We start from the raw sequence: 21,958 nt of genomic DNA on the forward strand, positions 1-21,958 counted from the left end.
GTTGACATCTGGTGACCTTGAAATGACCTCCATCATATTTTGAATCCTATCGTGATCACATATACTAATTTTTATTCGAATTGGACAAATTTTAGAACTTTACCCCTTTTGACCCCAAAACAGACCCCTCCCCATGTTCAAGTCAAATCTGATTATAACCCTACATGCACCCAATGCTATAATCATTTTAGCATTATAATGATGATCATATTAACATGCAGCATATTGTGAATTTTAAGGTGATTTTCAGTAACCAACCCTATTTGACCCCTGCATGACATTGAACTCAAAATACGTGTTTACCCTATAGACACCAGCTAATGTCAGTGCACATGTGTTAATCTCATCTCTGTACTATATAATCTGTAGGAAAAGAAGCATGTTGAAGGTATTAGGTTATGTACCAAAAAATCCCATAATGAACTTTGACCCCAAATCTGTGTTTACCTCATAGACCCCAACTATTCGCTGGAATAGTCATTACATCATCACTTTGGATAAAGACAGCCATGCATACAATTTGAAGTCTTTTGGTTCAAGCACCTCTCAAGAACAGTCCCCTGTTTACCATGCTCACATCGTATGACTAATTGGATTTTTGGAAACCAACCAATAATTGGTAAAACAACATGATAAATTCTGACAAAACTTTTTTTAACTTTCTGACAATATTTTTAAGACATGATTGCAGAATATTATTATTTATTTAGCTAATTACTATAACTGGATGAGTTTTTAGCTCTTAAAATTAAATTTTTCTTGATTTTTTTGGGGGGGTGCAAAAAAACAAACAAAATTCCAGATTTTTAATTTTAATAAATGTCCATAACATTTACGAAGGGCGAATTTCGGAAGTCTCAATTTCTCCGTAACTTATGACGCATTGTACAGGCATGACAGGGATCCTTCGTAAAGTTTAAGTTACGACTATCGAATTATGAAGGTTGAAACAATGGGGGTAGTTCTAGTCATTGCAAGTGTTTTATAACTAAATACGAAAGGCAATTCCTGATAAAGTAAGTTCTATACAAAATGCACTGCAGTGTATATGCAAGAGCCAAAAGCAAGGGTGCAGAATTTGGAACGACTATATCAGCCGATTTCATATCTAAATCCCTAGCTTTGGTCAGAAAATGAGATCCGAAAAGCATTGAAGCTGTTGTAATTGGTTGTTTTTACAATGTTTGGGGCCCCGTTTTACTACTTACAATAGAGAGATTGCGATTTCCAAACGTAGTATCGAACGTACGTTGAATCTATTCAAAATCCCGTCACAGGAGAGTAATTTTAAATAGATTCCACGTACGTTCGATACGTACGTTTGGAAATCGCAATCTCTCTAATATATTTTGTATGGAGATTTCTGCAAACCACATTTTTATTAGTTTTAAACAAGTAAAAAAATGCTACATTTTGCATTTCCATGCCTAGAACCATTGCAAACTTCTGTCGCCGCCGCTATACAGTGTGACTGTGAGTGACTTGAATTTTTGTATTTTCAATAAAAAATGGTCTCCTACAGTTCGTTTGTGTTTGCTATACACCAGGCACAAAAAGAAACTCGTCAGTTATAGTCATCCTTGCTGTTCAACAACCTAATAATTTTGGATTATTCTGAAATATATATTTTGTTATTTAGACTTTACTTTCTCATTTGACACCATGTTCGTGAAAATTGAACAAAAACTGACAAAGAAATGCGCCTCTAAACCCTCAAACCCCAAAATCAAAAGTCGCAATTTTAACGATTCGATTCTACCTGTTACATTGTGTGCTTTATTGATTGGCCTGTGCGTTCCCCTTTGAAAATCATTGAAATTGCAACTTTTGATTTTAGGGTTTGAGGGTTTAGAGGCGCATATCTTGGTCAATTCTTGTACGATCTTCACGAACAGGGTGTCAAATGAGAAAGCAAAGTCCATTTAACAAAACGTATATTTCAGAATAATCCAACACTATCAGGTTGTTGAACAGCAATGATGACTATTACTGACGAGTTTCTTTTTGTGCCTGTAGTCTAGATCGCATACCATGTCTTGCCATGTAACATTTGCATATAAATCGGCTATACATGCATTTGTTCCGGCCGTAATTCTACCCGAGACTAGTAACTAACTCAGATTTTACATGCATGTTGTGATCCTTTCCATAGTGTTTCAAGAATGTCCGAGTATTGCATTTGTTTTCTCGCTGCCCGAGACCGTTATCTTGAGCTATTGTGTTGATAATGGTCTCTTGGCAGCTAGCTACCTTCATTACTCTCGGTAATGTTCGAGGCAACGAACCTGGTACAAAAGAAACACAATGGATAATCTGTGAAAAGAAAAGTTGATGCGTCACCGCATGAAAAACATAGTATTGTGCGAGATTGTTTACCACAGCATGATGCAGAACAGCTACTCCAAGCTCCCCACAATGTCCAAGCTATACACATAGACGAATTGTTACATAAAGTATAGAACCTCATAATAATTTAGTAACATTTACCCCAGATTTTTTACTTAAATTTCCTAACGCACAAATTTCTCTGTGTGTACAGGAAAATTAATTATTTTAGAAAATGTTTAAATTTGGCAATTAATGAATTGGAAAACAATTTGACAAATTTGGATATATTCTTTTAATTTTTTTTATTGAGGGTCGAGCTTAGACATATTTTGACATATTGAATATGGACAAATTCCAGAAAGAGTTATATTTATTGTTTTAATATCATACCTGCTGGACATCCCTGTGTATTGCATGGTTGTTCTTCCTTTTCAGCGCCGACACAACCAGTTGACAGGTCACCACATGAAAGACATGTTCTGGTGCGAGACTGTTCACCACAGCAAGATGCAGAACATGTACCCCATGCTCCCCATAATGTCCAAGCTAATGATTTGGAAAACAATTTGACCCACAAATATGGGAATATTCGTTTAATACTTTTTCTTTTTTTTCGAGCTTAGACATATTTTGATATATCGAATACTGACAAATTCTAGATAAAGATTATATTTAATTTTTTAATATCATACCTGGACATTTCTGTGTATTGCATGTTTGTTCGTCACTTTCAGCACCGACACACCCAGTTGACGGGTCACCACATGAAAGGCATGTTCTGGTGCGAGATTGTTCCCCACAGCATGATGCAGAACAGGTTCCCCACGCCCCCCACAATGTCCAAGCTATACAGGAAAATGAATCAATTGAAAAAAAAGATAATTTCAAAATTAATGATTTGGAAAACAATTTGACACACAAATATGGGAATATTCGTTTAATACCTTTTCTTTGCCAAATTCGAGCTAGACATATTTTGATATATCGAATACTGACAAATCCTAGATAAATATTATATTTAATTTTTTAATATCATACCTGGACATTTCTGTGTATTGCATGTTTGTTCGTCACTTTCAGCACCGACACATCCAGTTGACGGGTCACCACATGAAAGGCATGTTCTGGTGCGAGATTGTTCCCCACAGCATGATGCAGAACAGGTTCCCCACGCCCCCCACAATGTCCAAGCTATACAGGAAAATAATCAATCAAAAAAATGAATTAAAATAACTAATTTGGAAAACAATTTGAACACAAAATATGGAAATATTCTTGCAATATTTTTATGGAGGGTCGAGCTTTGACCTATTTTTGATGTATCAGATGCAGACAAATCTATGATAAATAGTTATGTCTAATATTTTATCAAAAAGGTCTGTTAGGTAAATCTTTCTGACAAAGCCTCAATAGAAACTTTTCTTTATCTACAACCTAATTTTTAGACACTAACTATCAAACCTGGACATCCCTGTGTATGGCATGTATGCTTATCATTTCATGCCCCCTTAACAACCATTTAATGGATCAAAACATGAAAGACATGTTCTGGTGCGAGATTGTTCACCAACACAAGAAAATTAATCAATGGGAATATTCTTGTAATCATCATTTTTTTTTTATCGAAGGTCAAGCTTAGACCTAAATCAAGAAGGTCTATTAGGCAAACCAACAGAAACGTGCCTTCATCTACATCCCAATATTTTAAACCTTTATCATACCTGGACATCCATGTGTATTACAAGTTTGTGTGTCACTTGTTGCACCTGTACAATGTGTTGACGGACATACTCTGGTGCGAGATTGTTTACCACCACAACATGATACAGAACAGGTACCCCATCGTCCCCACGATGCCCATGCTGTGTAGCAAAATATAAATAAATACAATGATTTCCGAAGACAACGATTAGTTCTTTCATGTATGCATAATAAACAAACAAGGTGTAAATCTGTCTGCCCACCCTTATTCTCGGAACTAACAGGTCGCATGCCCCTCAAACTTGGTGGGTATATCTTGGGTAAACTTTTACTCCTAATTGATATGTCATTGGCTTTGTGTTGTGACCATTTCGATCAGTGGTTCGTAACAAAGAAAGCGTGATCCAGTTGACCTATCAACGGTCATATATGTGACCTGTCACGGCGAATGAGCCGTAAATTCCTCCCCTGTCAAAATTGTTTTATTTTGCGTTTAGAAAATATACATCATATGCTCTAAAATGGTATATTATTTGACTTCAAACGATATCTAGTAGCGGGGTTATGGTTTGTTGAACTTTGCTCCTTCAACAAAAATGGTAGCTTTTTTTCGTTTCTACGTGTGTCTCTTTATCCACATTGCTGGCAATAAATATCAAACAGTCATAATTGGCGGTCATATCAAATCATCCCCAAGTCAACGAGGTTCAAGAAAGTTCTCTCATTGTTAATTGTTGGCTGGTAACAGGATTTAACAGTGAATTTAAGTGGCACGAAGCAAGGACGTCCGGCTAGTAAAGTAATAATAACGTCTGCATAAAAAGTAACGCAGCTGTTAAAAATACGCATATAGCTTCAGAATTAATAATTGTTTCCACAATATTTCTGCGTAGAAAGAAGGATGATTTATTTACGCGCATTTTAATACCCAGTTTACAGCGATCCATGGTTATTACGCAAGCATTGTGGCACGTAAAAGCCTCCAATATCTTCGCGCTGACTTGAAATCAATACAAATAGCTGCAACTTTTAAATTCGGGTATTTCTCTTTAAATTCGGGTATTTCTCTTTAAAAACACTGCTGTGTTGTTAATATTGAACGAAATTGGACAAATGGGGTATCAAAATGCGCGTAAATAAATCATTCTTCTTTAATGAAGAGCTTTGTTTCAAAACCCCTTACATCCACTTTCCCAATTTTGAGAGCACATAAAAATCATCAAAAATCACTAATATAAGGGGTTTTCAACAAAAGCAGTTTTGGGCGGGATACTCATCCTACCCAAGCATCCCGCCAAAAAATGCTTTTGTTGCAAACTCCTATATATCAGTGATTTACTTGATGATTTTTTTGATGTGTTCTCAAAATTGGGCAAGTGGGGGTAAGGGGTTTTGAAACAAAGCTCTTCTTATGTTGAAATATTGTGAACCCAACTATTAGTTCTGACGCTATAGGCCGATTTATAACAGCTGCGTTACTTTTTGTGCAGTCTTTACTATATATTAGCCTAAAGTATTATAATAATAATGCAGAATTACTTACCACAATATATAGCGCGGTTCATAAGTTCATCAAGTACATCCTTTTTCCAATTTTGTCTCACAACCAATAAACCTGGGTCATCTATAAACCACAAGTCGCCATCTTCATATTCCACTTCATTTCCTGGACACGTTTTTGCATTTTTAGGTGCTACCACTCCTTGGCAAAAGCATACTTCCTTATATGGAAGAGACCATCTTAAAGCACCGTCTCTAGATTGGTCTGGTCTTTTTTAAGAATACAAACATAACTCTGCACCACAGTCAGATGAGCTGTATATATAATAAAGAAATTATAATAATTTAAAAAATTTGTTCAATTATAATAGCACCTTATTGTATTTTTTATGAAACTCGGAACATTGTTATACGTTTTGACTCCCGCGGAGTCCAACATGCGACCTTTTACCTTTTTGTTCGAGAACCAAAGATCTCAGATAGGACATTGTTATGATCATATCAATACTTTGGCGTAATGCATACCAAGATCTGAGCAATTTTGATTTGTTTAAACTCTTTTTTAGCTAATATTACACCAGAAACTCTAACCACGAAATGTGGATATTCAACAAGCTTAAACTAAAATTTAGCCCCTGATAGAGGACAGAACCTAAAAAATGAGAGGATGAAAATGTGAAATGGGTAACGGACTGTTGATAACGAAATGCCATTAAAAACAAGAACCACTAACCGTAAAATGTGGAAATTAAGGTATCAGTTGTGTTCACCCCTGAATATCCTAAATAAAGTTGAAATTGGTTGAGAATTAAAGAAACGGTGATCTAAAACCTAATGAATTAACGAAATCAAAAGTTGCACTTTTGTGTTCTAATCAATGAAAGCACGACGCTAGTTTTAACGTGCTAATCAATGGAAGCACGACGCTAGTTCTCATGTTCGCGAAAGCTTTATGTACAAATCAATAGGGCATGCAATTGAGCAAACTGCAACTTTTAAATTCGCCTCTTCTTGGGTTTTTGGATCGTCGTGTCTTTATTTCTTGAACAATTTCAACGAATGAGGTCTTAAATTTGAGCTAAAAGATGCGGCTATTGGCTGCTGGTTCCAATTATGACACATCTGTCTTTGTTTAGGATATACACTGGTGAACGTAACTGGTACCTTAATTTTGTGGCTTACTGTAGTTTGCCAGCAGGGCTGCAAAGAACCACTGAACACGAAATATGTCGGGCCTCAGTATTAAGTGGTGGGGACTTAAAGGTGATGATTCTCCTCACAATTTTCCGATAAAATAATTCATATCTTAAAAAGTAAAAATCGCAGTTTAACGAATAAGGGTTAGAATGCAAGCCAGTTTCGGAGGGATAATTACTATATCATTAAAACAAGAATAACACCAATGTAACCATTGTTGTTGTGTCTTAAGTTCATACCTATAAACAGCTCGCGCACTTTTTTACAGATGGCCTAGAATTACATATTTCGGCTTCAGCGATTACCCGAAAAAAGGTGGACAGGTATGTTTTTAAAAGCGTTTCCGCTTGGAATGTAAATAGTTATTGTTGAAATTACTGTTCGCGAAATTTATTTATGCACTCTTTAGCCAAGAGTTTTCAATGCATTTTGCACCGTCAAAATATCGCTCGCGTAAATACCGATATTTTTTAACAATATCGGTTTTTTAACAAAACAACTGTCCACATTTAGTTTCCAAGACTTTGATTAAACCATAGATACCATATCAGACTACTGGCGATAAACAGATTTTAAGCTAGAATTAAAAGAACCAGCGTAGACCTTCTGAAAATTCTGGTTCGCAATATATCGCGTTGTGATAAAAAGTTTAATTTTGGACATTCTTTTCCTTGTTTTTTATAACAAGGAATGCTTTACTTAGCCCAAACTTCTCACATAGCCTTGACTCAATGTCCGTGACTGGTTGGTATTATTCTAATTAAACATTACTTACATTTGACCCGATGTTTGCCTAGAGAATGTTGTAGTATATTCCAAAAATGGCGAGGACTACCGAATCACGATAAACCAGTGAAAACAACAACGTTCTACTCAGATGTTTGCGTGTTTGAGACCCTATATTCACGGTTTTTCTAATATTAATTCAAACCTATGACAAATTTTGCTGGTTTCCGATATGCTATACCATTTTTCACCCTGATGTAGTAGTGATGTCAGTGCAGTGAGCATTTATGGGTAGACGAGGTATTGTTGGTCGAAGCAACCTAAAAATCGATTTTCATTATCTAGATCAATATATTATTGAAAATTAATACCTTGAAGATAGGAGTCCTATCTGATTGGCTAGAAACCGATCGCTAGATCGCTCAGTGATGAGTGTACAAACTCAGATGTAGAGATGTACTCAATTCCATTTCAATTAATATTCTTTCATTGACACAGATAAAGAAAGTTGTACAGTTGTTCACTGTGCTGTATTGTATTATAGACTTGGGATTTAATATTCTATAGCCAGTGCTACAGCACCGTGGTCTGTGCTGAATGGGTTGCGCTTGTTCTTTTCATAATAATAATATTCTCAAACAGTTTAATATATATATCACATTATTATCGTACGATTTAAAAACATTTCGGTGAAAATGCAGTTAAATATATGTGTTTAAAGAAAACAGCAATTTCCAGTTTGTGTATTGAAAACAAAACATGCGTTTTACCCGACAACAAATGCGCAGATCGTATAAACTTGTATGAATGGAAACGCTGCGGTATCTCATATCGTGTAAGTGACATGCTTAGCCTGATATGCCTGAACAAAATCGCCATGCGTAGCTTTTGAAGAACGAGCGGATTCGCCGTACGCACGCTTTGCACTGAACATTTGCAGATCCGGCCTTCTACATGTAGTGAGCACCACATTAGATTGTGTTTACAAGAAATATTTATAAAATAAATAAATAAAATAAAATACATGTTAAATTCATATAGCGCATTTTTTAGAGTATTCAAAGCAATGTAGTTTCGCTGCCACTGGTGAATCATCAGAATCAGATCTCACCAATTATGCCTGTTGCAGCCGAACCCGCAAACCTATTCCCACTTAGATTGTAACATCCACCAATTACCTCAGCAGTTCCCCAAATTCCAGTATGTGAAGGAAGTTTTAGATAACTTATCACCGATTTAGAAAGCAGAAGGAAACCGGAGATCCCAGATTTTGATACAATTTCAAATTTAACCAAAGCATACAAATACAATATTATAAGTACAGTATGATATAAGCAAGCATACTAGCATGGCAAATTGTTACCAAACTAACCGGCCCATACACGCGTAATAACCAGGAGAGGATAATTACCAGCCATTGCACTTAGCAATATAAACCGTACAACAGCGTTGATGAAAATGTGAGCGTTATGAAATAGGTAGTGCCGCCTCCATGAAATCTCCCCTAAGCAGCTTTGGCGATAAAATGATCAGTGCGAACAGTTCAGAGCAATTTAAAAAAAATTATTATCTAAAATCAAAAGAACCATTTTAGCGGAAATTTTTGAAAGTTACAGAGCTGAAGTTGTGAAAGGGTTGAAAGACTACAATAATGGCATAAACAAGAATATGTTCGTTTGGTCTTTATTTTTATAATCTATACCCTTAACAAAAAACATCAAGGCAGCAGGGCCTGCAGGCCATAGGCCGTAAACTGCCATACCACGACTAAACACTCCAGGTGGGACTCAAATATAATTGCCCGCAGGGTTTGAAAGCAATGAAGGGTGACGGGCTGTCTCAAAAAATAATCTTCATGTTAAAACCTTGAGTAACCTTAATGTAACGAAATTGAAATGTAATATAACTTTTTTTTTGCATTTGTATAATGATTGCTTTAGTTTTTTTCCGGTAAATGTGCTGTTTCACTGTTGGCTCTCCTCAAAGCAAACTTTTAGTGTTTATTGATTTTATTATTATATGTGACTGCACACCCTGAACTCTTTGTATACTCATCTCCTTCAATCCACTTATAAATTGTTGCCCAATGTCATCATCCACTTCAAATACTTGACTGAACTATCAAGTATAGCACTTAAGTTGGTCTGAACCCTGGAATTATGGAAACTTTCGGGCCTCATAACTTCTAAATTGTTGGTCTAAAGTATATAAAAGTATACATATTTAGAATGGCACAGACTTGATAAGTTCATCTGAGAGGTCAAATTTGGGCCAAAATTTGGCCCAAAATCTCAAATAATGGTTTTTGGCCCTTCTTTTTTGGCACCGTAACAAAAATTTCTTGAGCCAAATTTTTTGAAACTAATTTTTAAAAACTAGATCAAAATATCTGGGACCCGTTTTTTCATTTTTTTGAATTTCGACTAACTTTGAGAAATTTGCGCCAAAAATGGTCAAAAAATGCTGATTTTGGCACAAATTTCAAATATTTTTGATGAAATTGGTCAAAATTCAAAAAAAATGAAAAAACGGGTCTTAGATATTTTGATCTAGTTTTTAAAAATGAGTTTCAAAAAACTTTTGGCCCAAGAATTTTTTTGTTACGGTGCACAAAAAAGTGGGCCAAAACTGTTATTTTTAGATTTTGGGCCAAAGTGCCATTTTGGCCCAAATTTGACCTCACAGATGAACTTATCAAGTCTTTGCCATTCTAAATATGTATACTTTTATATACTTTAGACCAACAATTTAGAAGTTATGAGGCCCGAAAGTTTCCATAATTCCAGGGTTCAGACCAACCTTAATTGTGTTGGAGTCGTTCAACCGTGTCCCTCATTTGGAGATATTTGAGGGATTCTAATTCTAAATTTATATGTTTGCGTTGGCTAAGGCCTACTTTTCATTTACTATAGCATAGATGCCCTCTATTACTAAAATGTGGACCTTATAATTGTGCACGCTTAATAATCACATTTTTTGTTTTATTCATTTTTTTCATGGACTACTTCCTAATTAAAGTTGGCTACATTCATAAAAAGTAAGGAAATCCACTAACATAAAAATGTTGAAAAAAAATCAACAAAATAGAATGTCTTCAACATTAACATGATACGTTTTTAATAACAGCATCACTGTCATTATATGCGTACTTTTTATTCGTTTCCAATCCATAATCATGACAAGATAGAGTCCTACAATGCCTTAACAAGAAAATAATTCGCATCTACAGATGAAAGATATATTTTAACACGTTTGAGCTGGTTATTAATAATTATGATAAATGTAAATCATTAGATGGGAACATTATTTCAGAAAGTGCGGGGCTTTTATAAACTTACTGCTTTCTTTACGTTGATATTCCGTGTTTTTTATTATTATTTTATTTTTGTTATTTAAATTAATGGTAACATAAAACTTTATAATTGATTTATAATTATTTAGCAACATTTGTAGTAATCGACCAAAATTGAGCAAGATTTGTAGTAATCTGCCAAAACTTAGCAACACTCGTAGTGATCGGTAAAACATATAGTATAATTATATGTGACTCCTCGTCACAACTGAGCCCGGAAGTCGCCAATCATCATTTTTGAGATATTCAACCAAAATATTCTGCTTTAAATTAGCTTTAAAATTATGTATATCATGTCTATAGTACTGGACATTTAAGTAGTGAAAAATCAATAAAACAGTCAATAAATCCTTTGTTTCCTATTGTTTATTGTTAAGTTCGATGGAGCATATCTCAATAGTGGCACTGGCGACATCCGGGCTCGGTTGTGGCGAGGAGTCACATATGTGGTTCTTGCACTATATATTGACACAAGCTGCAATTTAGTCGAATTTAAGAGGAACTAGACTTAGCTGTGGTCTAAGACCACGAACACAGCCGTGTTGTAACCCCCAATGACCTTTGACCCCAAAATATATGAAAACCCCATAGACATTGGCTAATGTCAATGCATGGGTGCATGTGGCATCACTTTGCTATGTTATTTGTGCAGAAGGGGCATTTTGAAGGTTTTTCGTCTCAGGCCGGAAGTGACCCCTTAGTGACCTTTGACCCGAAATAAAAATACCACATATGAATTGGATAACCATAATTCATGTGTGAACATACCGTTACTGTCCTATGTTTTTCTTAGCAAATAAGAAATTTTGAAGGTTTTTCGTTTTATACCGGAAGTGACCCTTAATGACCTTTGACCCCAATCTGTGAGGACCCCATAGACACTGGGTAATAACAATGCATGTGTGCAAGTGGTGTCACTGTCCTACGTTATTTGAGGGAGAAGCATTTTAAAGGTATTTCGTTTTATACCGGAAGTGGCCCTTAATGACCTTTGACCCTAAATAAAAAAAATACCACATATACACAGGGTAACTACAATTTATGTGTGAACATACCGTTACTGTCCTATGTTTTTCTTAGCAAATAAAAATTTTTGATTTTTTTCGTTTTATACCGGAAGTGACCCCTTAATGACCTTTGACCCCAAATCTGTGAGGACCCCATAGACACTGGATAATAACAATGCATGTGTGCAAGTGGTGTCACTGTCCTACGTAATATGTGAGAGAAGAAGCATTTTGAGTTGAAATCACGTTTTTGACCCCTATGACCCCTGCGTGACCTTTGACCCCACGAGTTTCATATGACATGTAGGGGCATGGTCAATGATGTTTGTGACCAAGTTAGGTCAGAATCGGTGTAAGCATGTAAGTGCTAGAGCAAATGTAGTGGTCGGCAGAAGAAAGAAAGAAAGAAAGAAGAAAGAACCTGTAAGAAAAAAGACACAGCCGTGACTAACGTCACGGCTGTGTAAATAGAAAGGCATGGAAGAAATACGTATAGTACTGCACAGGTGAAGAGTACATGGAAAAATAGTTGTACATGGTTTGAGATTAACTATAAAAGCTGCCTCACAAGATATATGGATCAGACAAACAAATAATATGACATCAAAATGCATCACATACCCTGGCATGACTCAGCATGCTCAGTGGCGTGGGTGAGAGACAGGTGCCTCTCCCCAGATGACTTTTACTTTTAGTAGATTAGATCTATATAACTGACAAGCAATTGACCACAATTGGAATGTGTATCTTCTATTCCCGGACCGCTCAAAAACAAAGACGTAATTGTTAATTTTGAACAAAACACAGCGGGCCCGCGAGTGTCAAAATCACCAATTTTGAAATGACTTTCGACTTAAATCCTAAAGAATAATTTCAGCTGACCGCACTAAAAAAATTATAATAATTAATAAGTTCTGAACCCCCAAGGAAAGAGACCAAGGGGAGCGTCCGTAATTCATGTCATAAATTAATTATTTGGTACACACAAAGAATTTTTATTATTTGTTCGCACGTCGCGATTACCTGGCTAATGGTGAAAATACCCACCAAGTTTTATTTTTACTAATATGACCTCAGATGAGCCCTGGTGATCCCAAAATGTCCTTCCAAAAACATGGCTCTAAATTATGCTGAACCCACCAAGTTGCATGCCCATATGACAGTTTTTACTAATTTGACCTCATCTGACCCCTGGATGACCCCGAAATGACCTTCCAAAATATGGCTCTAAATGTTGACTGTACGACCAAGTTTCATGTGTATACAACAGTTTTTTAGGACCCCGGATGCCGACCCCAAAATGACCTTCCAAAAATGTGGCTCTAAATGTTGACTGCACCCTCCAAGTTTCATGCCCATAGTACAGTTTTTACTAATTTGACCTCAGATGACCTCAGATGACCTTGTGTGACCTCGAACATTAACCAGTAAAAACTTGTTCTGCCTGGGGTCAAGATGCACCCACCCACCAAGTGTGAGGAACGTGCGACCCCTAGTTTTCGAGCAAAGAGCCAGACAGACAAACATACAAACATACAAAACAAACACGCAGATTCCGGAGAATTATAGTTAGATGACAAAGGAACTGTACAGTCATGATATGAGGGAAATTTCATTTAAATTAATGCACCTGCTTTAACTGTTAAAATTGCTTCAAATAATTTTAGTAATATCGGTGCGCGTTTTTCATGTAATGAATAAAACATAAATAATGGCAACGAAGTGCATTGTATGACAAAAAGTACACTTAATATTTAATGCGTCGGTTTTATTATAGCTTCAATTAGAGTAAATTCTGGAAAGATCATAACGATGAGCTGCTTAATGTTGAGCGGAAATGATTCGGAAGCGAAAATGATTATGATCTTGGAAGTAAGACAATGCGACACATAAATAATGAGTGGAACGGAAATAAATGATGCTAGGGTAAAGCCATGTATCAACAGTTAAAGTCCCCGTGTATAGTGTGAATTCTCGCATATTCATGAGGGCCGATTGTTCGATCGCGCCGTGTCTAACAATCACGCCAGAGCTGCGTGCCTTCGCGTATACGCGATAGAGCGTTGCGTGCTTTCGCGATTACGTGATAGACCATTAAAATACGCGGTAAACAGTCTCGCCTGTCTCATTTCATGGAACAATCGCCCTCATTATCGGATGATGCGGAGACTTTGACTGGTGGTACGGGCTCTGTTTTCTCTCTCCTCTGTGGTACAAAGTAATCCTCTTATGTCCGATCGATTGCAATATCGCGCAAGGAATATCAAACCTGGAAGTGACACTCACATTAGCATGTGACCTTTGACGCATTGACTTTGGTTAAGATCGTTTAAGGATACTTAATATTTTTGCGTACAGTGACGAGGGCATAGAGGATTCACTTTATCTTAATAAAAGAGTGTCTAAAGAAATCAAAGACGTTTGGAGTAAAAAATGTAGTGTAACGAATGACTGACGCAATTTTAAAACAATGAACAAACATGTAATCCATCAAAAAACAAACACTTTATATCAATTTAGACTAAGTACGTCAAAAACGGTTCAAAAACCATAGTCTTTTTTTCAAATGTTTCTCCCCTAAAAAAAACCGATTATAGATTAATAATAAATTTATCAGAACCAAATGTTAGAAGCACATTTGGGGGAACATATTGGAGAATTTTGCATGACAAAAACTGTTTTGTTATATTATCGATATCTTGATTGTGGAACATTATTTTAGGCATCTAACTACCTACAGGGTGTCCCAGAAAAAAATACCGGGCGAATAAAAATTTGGACGTAAGTCGAGAAATAGACATCAGAATCCAAATATCTAAAAATCAGCGTGTAGCCCCCCTAATTCTGCATCTTATACGCCACTTTTAATGGAATCGGTTGACTGATTACGAAGAAATGAGCGATTACATAACGTATGCGTCAATTCACTTCATTCCAAGTTTGAAAGAAAGATCATCCAACACAATGCGCACTAGTGGTTAACTGTCAATCGACTTCATTATTTTGTTCGGTGAAATCCTTTTCTTTCAAACAATCTGTTTCTTGCAAAACATTTAATTAGGTTTTGTTCAAATTTGAAAACCTGCATGATATTAAAAATGAAAGCTTGCATGTAAGATGATGCTCGGTACTTTTAAATATCTGTTTTTTGGTTAATGTTGATATAAATGTTACATAAAGAATTGTTGCACAGAGAATTTCAGCTGGCTTAAAAAGATTCTCACACACATTAATGTTGTTGGAATATTTCCAAGAAATTGTAATACAAAGTTTAAATCGATTAAAACTTCAACATTAATGTTGCATGGTATCAAAAATCACACATAAATCTTTAAGCACTTGATCACTGTCAGTCTTGGCTCAAATGTTCTTTGGAAAGTTAAAATATAACATATTTGCACAACCTACAGAATTAAAGTGGGGAAGCTTCCAATTGCAGAAATCAAACTGTTATTCACGTGAATTCACGTCTTCACGTGAAAGCATGAATAACATAACACCGTCGGATTATAAAATAGATAATGTAAACTAAATTTAATGAAATACACAAACTTTAGGAAGCGGTGAGCGAGTATGCAAAAAGCGCCTGTTGATCAAACTTGGAATGAACTGCATTGATGCGCGCATTATGTAATCGTTAATTTCTTCGCTACCAGACAGCCGAATCAAATCAAATTTTCTTATTTTGATGTCTATTTCTCGACTTACGTTCAATTTTATTCACTCGGTTTTTTTCTGTATATACATTATTTCTCAACTTTCTGCCACTTGCTATCCCACTTAAATTTCACTTCAAATTGAAGGAAATGAGGTTTTTGCCATCGGTACGTCCTCAATTCAAGTCCGACAAGTTTGTTTATAATTATAGTCTAATATGCGGACGTGGCTGTAGTCACCATGGTCACCCTATTGCATTTAATTATATAGTCACTTTGAAATCAAGACATTGCGTAAGTTGTTGCGTGGCCGAACGGATAGAACGTTAAATTATGAATCATTTTTAGATTGGGCAGTCTGGTGGGAGTGGGGGTGGGATAGATCCCCCCCCCCAATATTTTGTCAGGGGGGTGGTCCATACAAACTTCCCCCCAAATGTTGACGGCTGTATGTGGGTTTCCGACCAAATTAACCTGATATTTGGCCATTTTAGCCTAAAAAGTGTATGTTCCATTTTACACCGTATTTCACCAGTTTAGCTTCAATATCATGAATATGGCAAAAACCTGTACCATAACATTATTTTGTTGCCAAAAGGTGCCGGATTTACTATACTTTACGGGGTTTTTTTTGCAACCCCACATAGCGTGACCATCCCTATATCTTCGCATCAGAAATCGCCATGATAGTAGGGCAAACCACTAGTTATTCAACAGCACGGTATGGTGATTTTGTTCCACCGTGGTTGAGTAGTTTCGAGATAAAAGGCCGAGCATTCCAGGCAAAGTATAATACACTGCATGTACCTGTACGAACACCACTTGTACAATAGTAACATAACTTTTTCTTTTCCACTACGCATATACACATGCTCTGCGTATGCTCAATACCCTTTTTACGTTTCTAACTCAAGCATTTTTTTTACCAGTTTATGTTTTCAAGACGCAAGCAAATAAAAATAACGAAATATATTCAAGGATTTGAGATTTATTTTATCATATCAATAGTGAACACACCAGCTAGGATAGGCCGAAAGCATAGGAGCTTGGTTGAGCCACACATGTCAATCCATTTATACGTGCTTCACAAATGCGAGTCGATTCGGACTATTCATTGAGTTATCAATTCTATAGAGACTGCCTCATTTCAAATGTTTAGTTTTAGTTTTGGTTTTGGTTTTGGTCAAGTGGTTTCCTATTGTCCTGCCTAACCACTTGAATCATAAGATATCGAACTCACTGTTTCTACCTTTTGTTAAAAACTGAACATTTGTGTCAGTCAGTTTCGGTTTTGGTTTCAGTTTCTTATAAGTGGTGTGAAGAAAAAAAATATTTGATTTGAAGTTACCTACTTTAAGTATACAAAAGAAATGTTTAAATTTCGCAGTGCAATATTCACGAGGAGAGAAATCGAGAATGGTAATCTACATTGAAAGACGTGGTTTACAAAATCGAATAAGCCTAGGCTATTTCACTTGTGAACAAATATAGACCATCGAAATATTTGCATTCGACATTACAAAAGGGGCCACTATTGTAATTGTATAGGTGCTATAAACAAAATCGATTCATGTCCTTAATCCCATGTACCAGAATCGACAGAAAGCCATTATATGACCTCTAATAACCGAATGACTTTTACTGAAGCAATTTTTACTGCAAAAAGTAGAAGATAGAGGGTAGAAGAGATTGTGTGTGGTGTGTGTGGGGGGAGGGCAAGGGTGGTATGGGCCGGGAGAAAGAGAAACAGATGGGAGAGAGCATTGGAAGTGAAAGAGAAGGGGAAGGAGAGCTCGAGATGAAGATATCGAATGTAGAGGAGGATGAGGGGGAGAAGGAGTCACTTAGGAAAGAGGTGGTTATATAGGAGGGAGCCCCCCCTCTTAAAGAGGTATGAGTTGTGCTTCCCGGGGATAATAAGCTAATTCATAAACAAATCATCTCCATGCATTGTTTATGTTTCATACAAACAAACAAAGCCCCCACCCCACCCCATCCTTCAATATACGCTAGTCCTTCAAGGAGGACCACGCTCCATTTAGTACGATAGTCCACGCCGTCAGGCGTGGGTCCTTCTACATTCGACAAATCCTTCCCGGAAAGTCGGGGGGAAATGTCAAACTGATTGACCACGCCTACTGATTAGCTACTAATGATATTCAGCCAATCCGATCGACTGAATATCATCAATAGCTGTCAGTAGGTGTGGCTTGCCTACCTGCTACCAGAACACTAGCTTCTAGCTTGGGATTGACACCAGTATTGCGTAACAAAATTGATTATTAATCCTCTTCAGTTGCATATGTGTTAATGCTATTATAATCAACGCACTGAATGGTCTATTGTTCTATTGTGTCCGATTTGAGCGCTGACATATTGGAAAATGTTGCCAATCAATATTCATGAGAGTGTACATTCAACGTCCAATTTTCGAAATTGGGTGACTTGTGCTTGGCAGGTGTAAAATACATCTGACTGGGCGTTTTAAATACGTAACGCATAAAGGCATTGGTATCATCGAATGGCTGCCTATAGTGCTATTAGTGTTAGGCCTATGTGTGTGTGTGTGGGGGGGGCTGTGTTTAGTTTCTATAATGATTATTATAAGGCCTACATTTATTTGTCATTCATTTCTTTTCCTTTCTCTGTACTTGCTAAAGTATCACTCCCTCTTCTTATCTCCCTTCCCTTCTCCATCCCCTCTTACGTTTTGTCCCCTCTCATTCCTTTCATTTTCCTTACCTTTCTATTTATTTACGTCTATTTATTTATTTCTCTTTATTTCTTCCTCTTTCTCTCTTCCTCCAGTCCCCTCTCATTCTTCATATCCCCTCCTCCAACCTCATCCCCTCCCAAGACCTCTCACAGAAGAGCTGCCCCTTCAGTACGCCACTGATTATGACATTCTCCTTCTTAAAATAAAATAAAATAAAATCTCAATTTGTAAAACAACTTTTATATAGGCCTATACCGGTATACTTATTATATGTTACATGCATACGTAGCTCCCGGGACGTAGCTATTTAATACCATTATTGTACTATGGCAGCCTTGATGTGTAATCATTCAACAGGCGCATTCAATTTATTTAAATGAAGCACCTAATGTCAGTGGGGTGACAACGAACTATGCATTAGCGGCTAATGTGTGCCTTTTGTGCTTACGGCTACTCAATCACACCCTTGGGTTTATGTATAACAATAGGTACTTTTCGTTCCATTAAGCGCTTTCACGCTTGGGGGGAAGTTTGTATGGACCAATTATTCAAATAAGAAATAGTCAATAGGCTTACGTTTGCACTTAAACCCTTACACTTGAATAATTTCTAAAAATTGCTACATGGAAACAAACATAAAAAAAAGAAAATAATATTTTTTTCACATTACACATAAGGTAAGAAAAAATCCACTTAAAAAATGCGTTAGAAATATAAAAGAAGCACCAAAGTTGAGCATTAGTCTTGTTTCTTCATCCTTTTTCAAAGTTGGTCCCATTTGGGAAGTTGTACAGGGTGAGTCAAAAATGTGCAATAGAGAAAGGAATCCATTGTTTAGTTAAGAACCAAGTTGAACATTTTAGGTTTTAAAACATTTTATAAATGATATATCCATTAGTGACCTTGTGTGAAAAAATCAATGAATTAGCATTTACCGTTTTGTTTTTATGACACATTTTATAGCGATACCCAAATTTAATGTTTGTCCAAGAGACATCTAAAATTTGAATTTCAGCCCACTGCCATTTTCTTAACCCAAAAGTGTATTGCTCTTGGTCTTGTTTAAGGAGAAGAAACATTATTTGTTGTTATTTTCATTTTACCTTTACTTTAAAGATGTTTATTCTCTACAAATTTGTAGGCGGATTTTTTCAAATGTCGAAATGAAATGCGCGCAAATTGAAGTGGAGTGAATTATCAAATATCCAGTAAGTTGGACATATTGGGATTAAAAAAACTGGAGTTGGAGTCGAGTGAGGTATGAAGGACTTAAAGTAATGTTAGAAAGTTTGTTTGAACAGAAAAAGGAAATTAAAATAACTCAAAAATCAACCTTATTTAAGTTTAAGTCAGTTTCACAGCTGGTGCCTTTATCGTGGATTGTGTGCTCTCATTCAAAATACATGGTACATCGTGGACAAATAATTAAATTGGGTATCGCAGCAAAAGGACTCATAAAAATTTAACGGTATTTGTGATTCACTTCATTTTTTCACAGAAGGTGACTATTGAGTGTGGCATTTATAAAAACTTTCAATAATGGGAAAGTTCAACGTGGTTCTTACATAAATAAATAAATATTCTTTGCTCTGTTGCACTTTTTTTGACTCGCCCTGTATAAACATGATTCATACAAAAATAGGAAATTTGCATCGTTTCATGCAACACTTGAATTGTAACTGGCAATCGGTGGCAAGATCCACAGGTGAGTTATTATAACGTTCAAATCAAATCAAATGAGTTTAATTAAGCTCAATGAAGTCATATTTCATACTGGAAAAATAACCAATCACAATACCGATTACAGTTGGTGTCAACACAAAAAGCACCCAATGCCCGTAATTTTGGAGATATCATTTTACATTTCCAATATTAAATTAGAATAAACAGAGTATACATTTAGTGAATGAAAACAGATCAAAGCGTAAATAAGCAGCAGAATTAATTTAATTCAATAAAGACTTTCCATAAATGTGACCAAGTTTGAAAAAAAGATGAAGACGAAATAAACTGATAATCCATAATGTTAATGTTTTAAAGTGTTTTTGTTTATCAACTTACCTGTCAGACCATACAGCAGTTGAATCATCAGTAAGGTGTTATGCCGGTTGAACACCCACATGATAAAAGAGCTGAAAGTACAAGAATCAGTAATGTATGTTTACTTCATCTGTTCATATCATTTTACAACTGACATCTTCACCGCTAGCCTTACGGTTTATTAGTCCAGAAATACAGTTCAGTTGCCTCTAAAATGTTAGATAGACCGAAAAATAAGAGTCCGAAAGTTAGGGTTGGGATTAGGGTAAGGGTACTAGTGAAATTTTGGACTAGTGCACCTTGGGATTATTATCACCCTTAGATCATTAGCGACCCTTAGGACTATAGCAAACCTTATAAGACTAGCAAATGTAAGCAAATGAGACCAGACATCAATCAATCATTCCTCGTCATTTACTAAAATAACAGTAACATCGACAGCAATCATAATAAACAGACAACAAGAAGAATGGGGCCGGGGAATGAGGATAGCAATCATGTCAAATAATATACAGGGCCGGATTTACCATTGAGTAAGATATTGCCATGTGCATGTTCGTTTTTAGCCCGAAAACAACTATAACAACAAAATATGATAAAATTTCACAATTTTGCGCGCTTTGTATGCACTGGCTCTTGTGCACACTGGCTCTTTACATAGCAAAATTCACACGTTGTTTTTTTTACTAAAATTGTCTGAAATACAATTTATTTTCACACTTTTCGCGTGCAAATGTCCTGGTAAAATCGGAACAAAATATGCTCGTCTACCTCTAAATTGTAATGATTCAGCCGCAACTGTCGATCTTATAGTAGGCACCCAATTTGTAAAACAAAACTTGGCCACAGATCATAAACTTAGGTTTCATTTCGTCAGTTGTTTATTTTTATTTTAAAATTGTCGGTGATTTTTGATAGTTATATAACCATTACTTACGTTACCGCTACATTGTATTTATCTATTTATTTTTAATGAAAAAAGGCCGGATAACCGTGGAGCTCTATTGCATGGGTGATTTAATGTTGTAATAACGGCATTAATTTACAGTGATCGCTCTATTTTCCTACAAACACATCAAACGTGGCTGATTCCAATTAGATGTAAACTGGTACATGTGTAAACATTAAATATGCCCAAAAACATAGGTTTGGAAAAAATTAACCAATTTCATAAATTATGGCTTTAAATAGATTTACTTTTGTAACTTATGTGCTAGTGGGTCATAAAATAAAAAAAAAGCAATTATATTACTTACTTTTTTGCAAGATCTACTCCATTTAATTTGTCTTCTCTCCTCCAGTCCTCCCTCCGAATTCAGTCAAAACAGGATTGGTTCTGAAGTGACGTAAAGTGTAAGTGCGACCAAAACAACGCTGTTAGCAAAACGAGCCGTTGCTATGAACACCAACGCATGCGTACAGCATTTTAAGGCAATAAATGGGTTTAATTTGCAAAATTGGTAGGTAATGAGATACATATGAGAACTTGTAATACGGAAGACAGACTAGAGAGCTGAATGGATACTGACGGCCGTACGCAAGATATGTAAATAGTTTTTTTAATTTTTGGCCCCTGTGTGGCCAAAAAACTGACCACCGCCCAAAATTTAATCTTTTTGCTTATAACTCAAGAACGGTATGTCGCAGGTAGGTCAAACTATACTTTTTCTGAATCCTTGCAATGAGAGGTATAATTTTGTGTGCTTGTTAACCAGATTTGAGCAACGTTGAAATT

The 21,958-nt window shown here is 36.1% G+C and overlaps 1 protein-coding gene across 1 annotated transcript; it reads right to left on the reverse strand.

Annotated features, from left to right (window-relative positions):
• Positions 1-343: 343 nt before the first annotated feature.
• LOC140169138 (adhesion G protein-coupled receptor B2-like) lies at positions 344-21,559 on the reverse strand. The gene is made up of 8 exons (XM_072192395.1): positions 21,480-21,559; positions 20,245-20,315; positions 5,573-5,844; positions 4,050-4,190; positions 3,367-3,519; positions 3,021-3,173; positions 2,719-2,874; positions 344-363 (listed from the first exon to the last, which is right to left on the reverse strand). Exons 3-8 carry the CDS (start codon positions 5,592-5,594, stop codon positions 344-346), a joined length of 645 nt encoding a protein of 214 aa, XP_072048496.1. The 5' UTR covers positions 5,595-5,844; positions 20,245-20,315; positions 21,480-21,559.
• Positions 21,560-21,958: the final 399 nt, after the last annotated feature.

Source organism: Amphiura filiformis, chromosome 14 (genome assembly GCF_039555335.1).
Source record: "Amphiura filiformis chromosome 14, Afil_fr2py, whole genome shotgun sequence".
In the NCBI taxonomy this organism is placed as follows: Eukaryota; Metazoa; Echinodermata; class Ophiuroidea; order Amphilepidida; family Amphiuridae; genus Amphiura; species Amphiura filiformis.

Excerpts from the sequence above, each read along its gene's own strand:
- LOC140169138 (XM_072192395.1), bottom strand. The coding sequence starts at position 5,594 with ATGAACCGCGCTATATATTGTG. Across the intron at positions 4,191-5,572 it reads GAACCGCGCTATATATTGTG|CATGGGCATCGTGGGGACGA; the intron begins GTAAGTAATTCT and ends TTTGCTACACAG. Across the intron at positions 364-2,718 it reads TACACAGGGATGTCCAGCAG|ATTATATAGTACAGAGATGA; the intron begins GTATGATATTAA and ends CTTTTCCTACAG.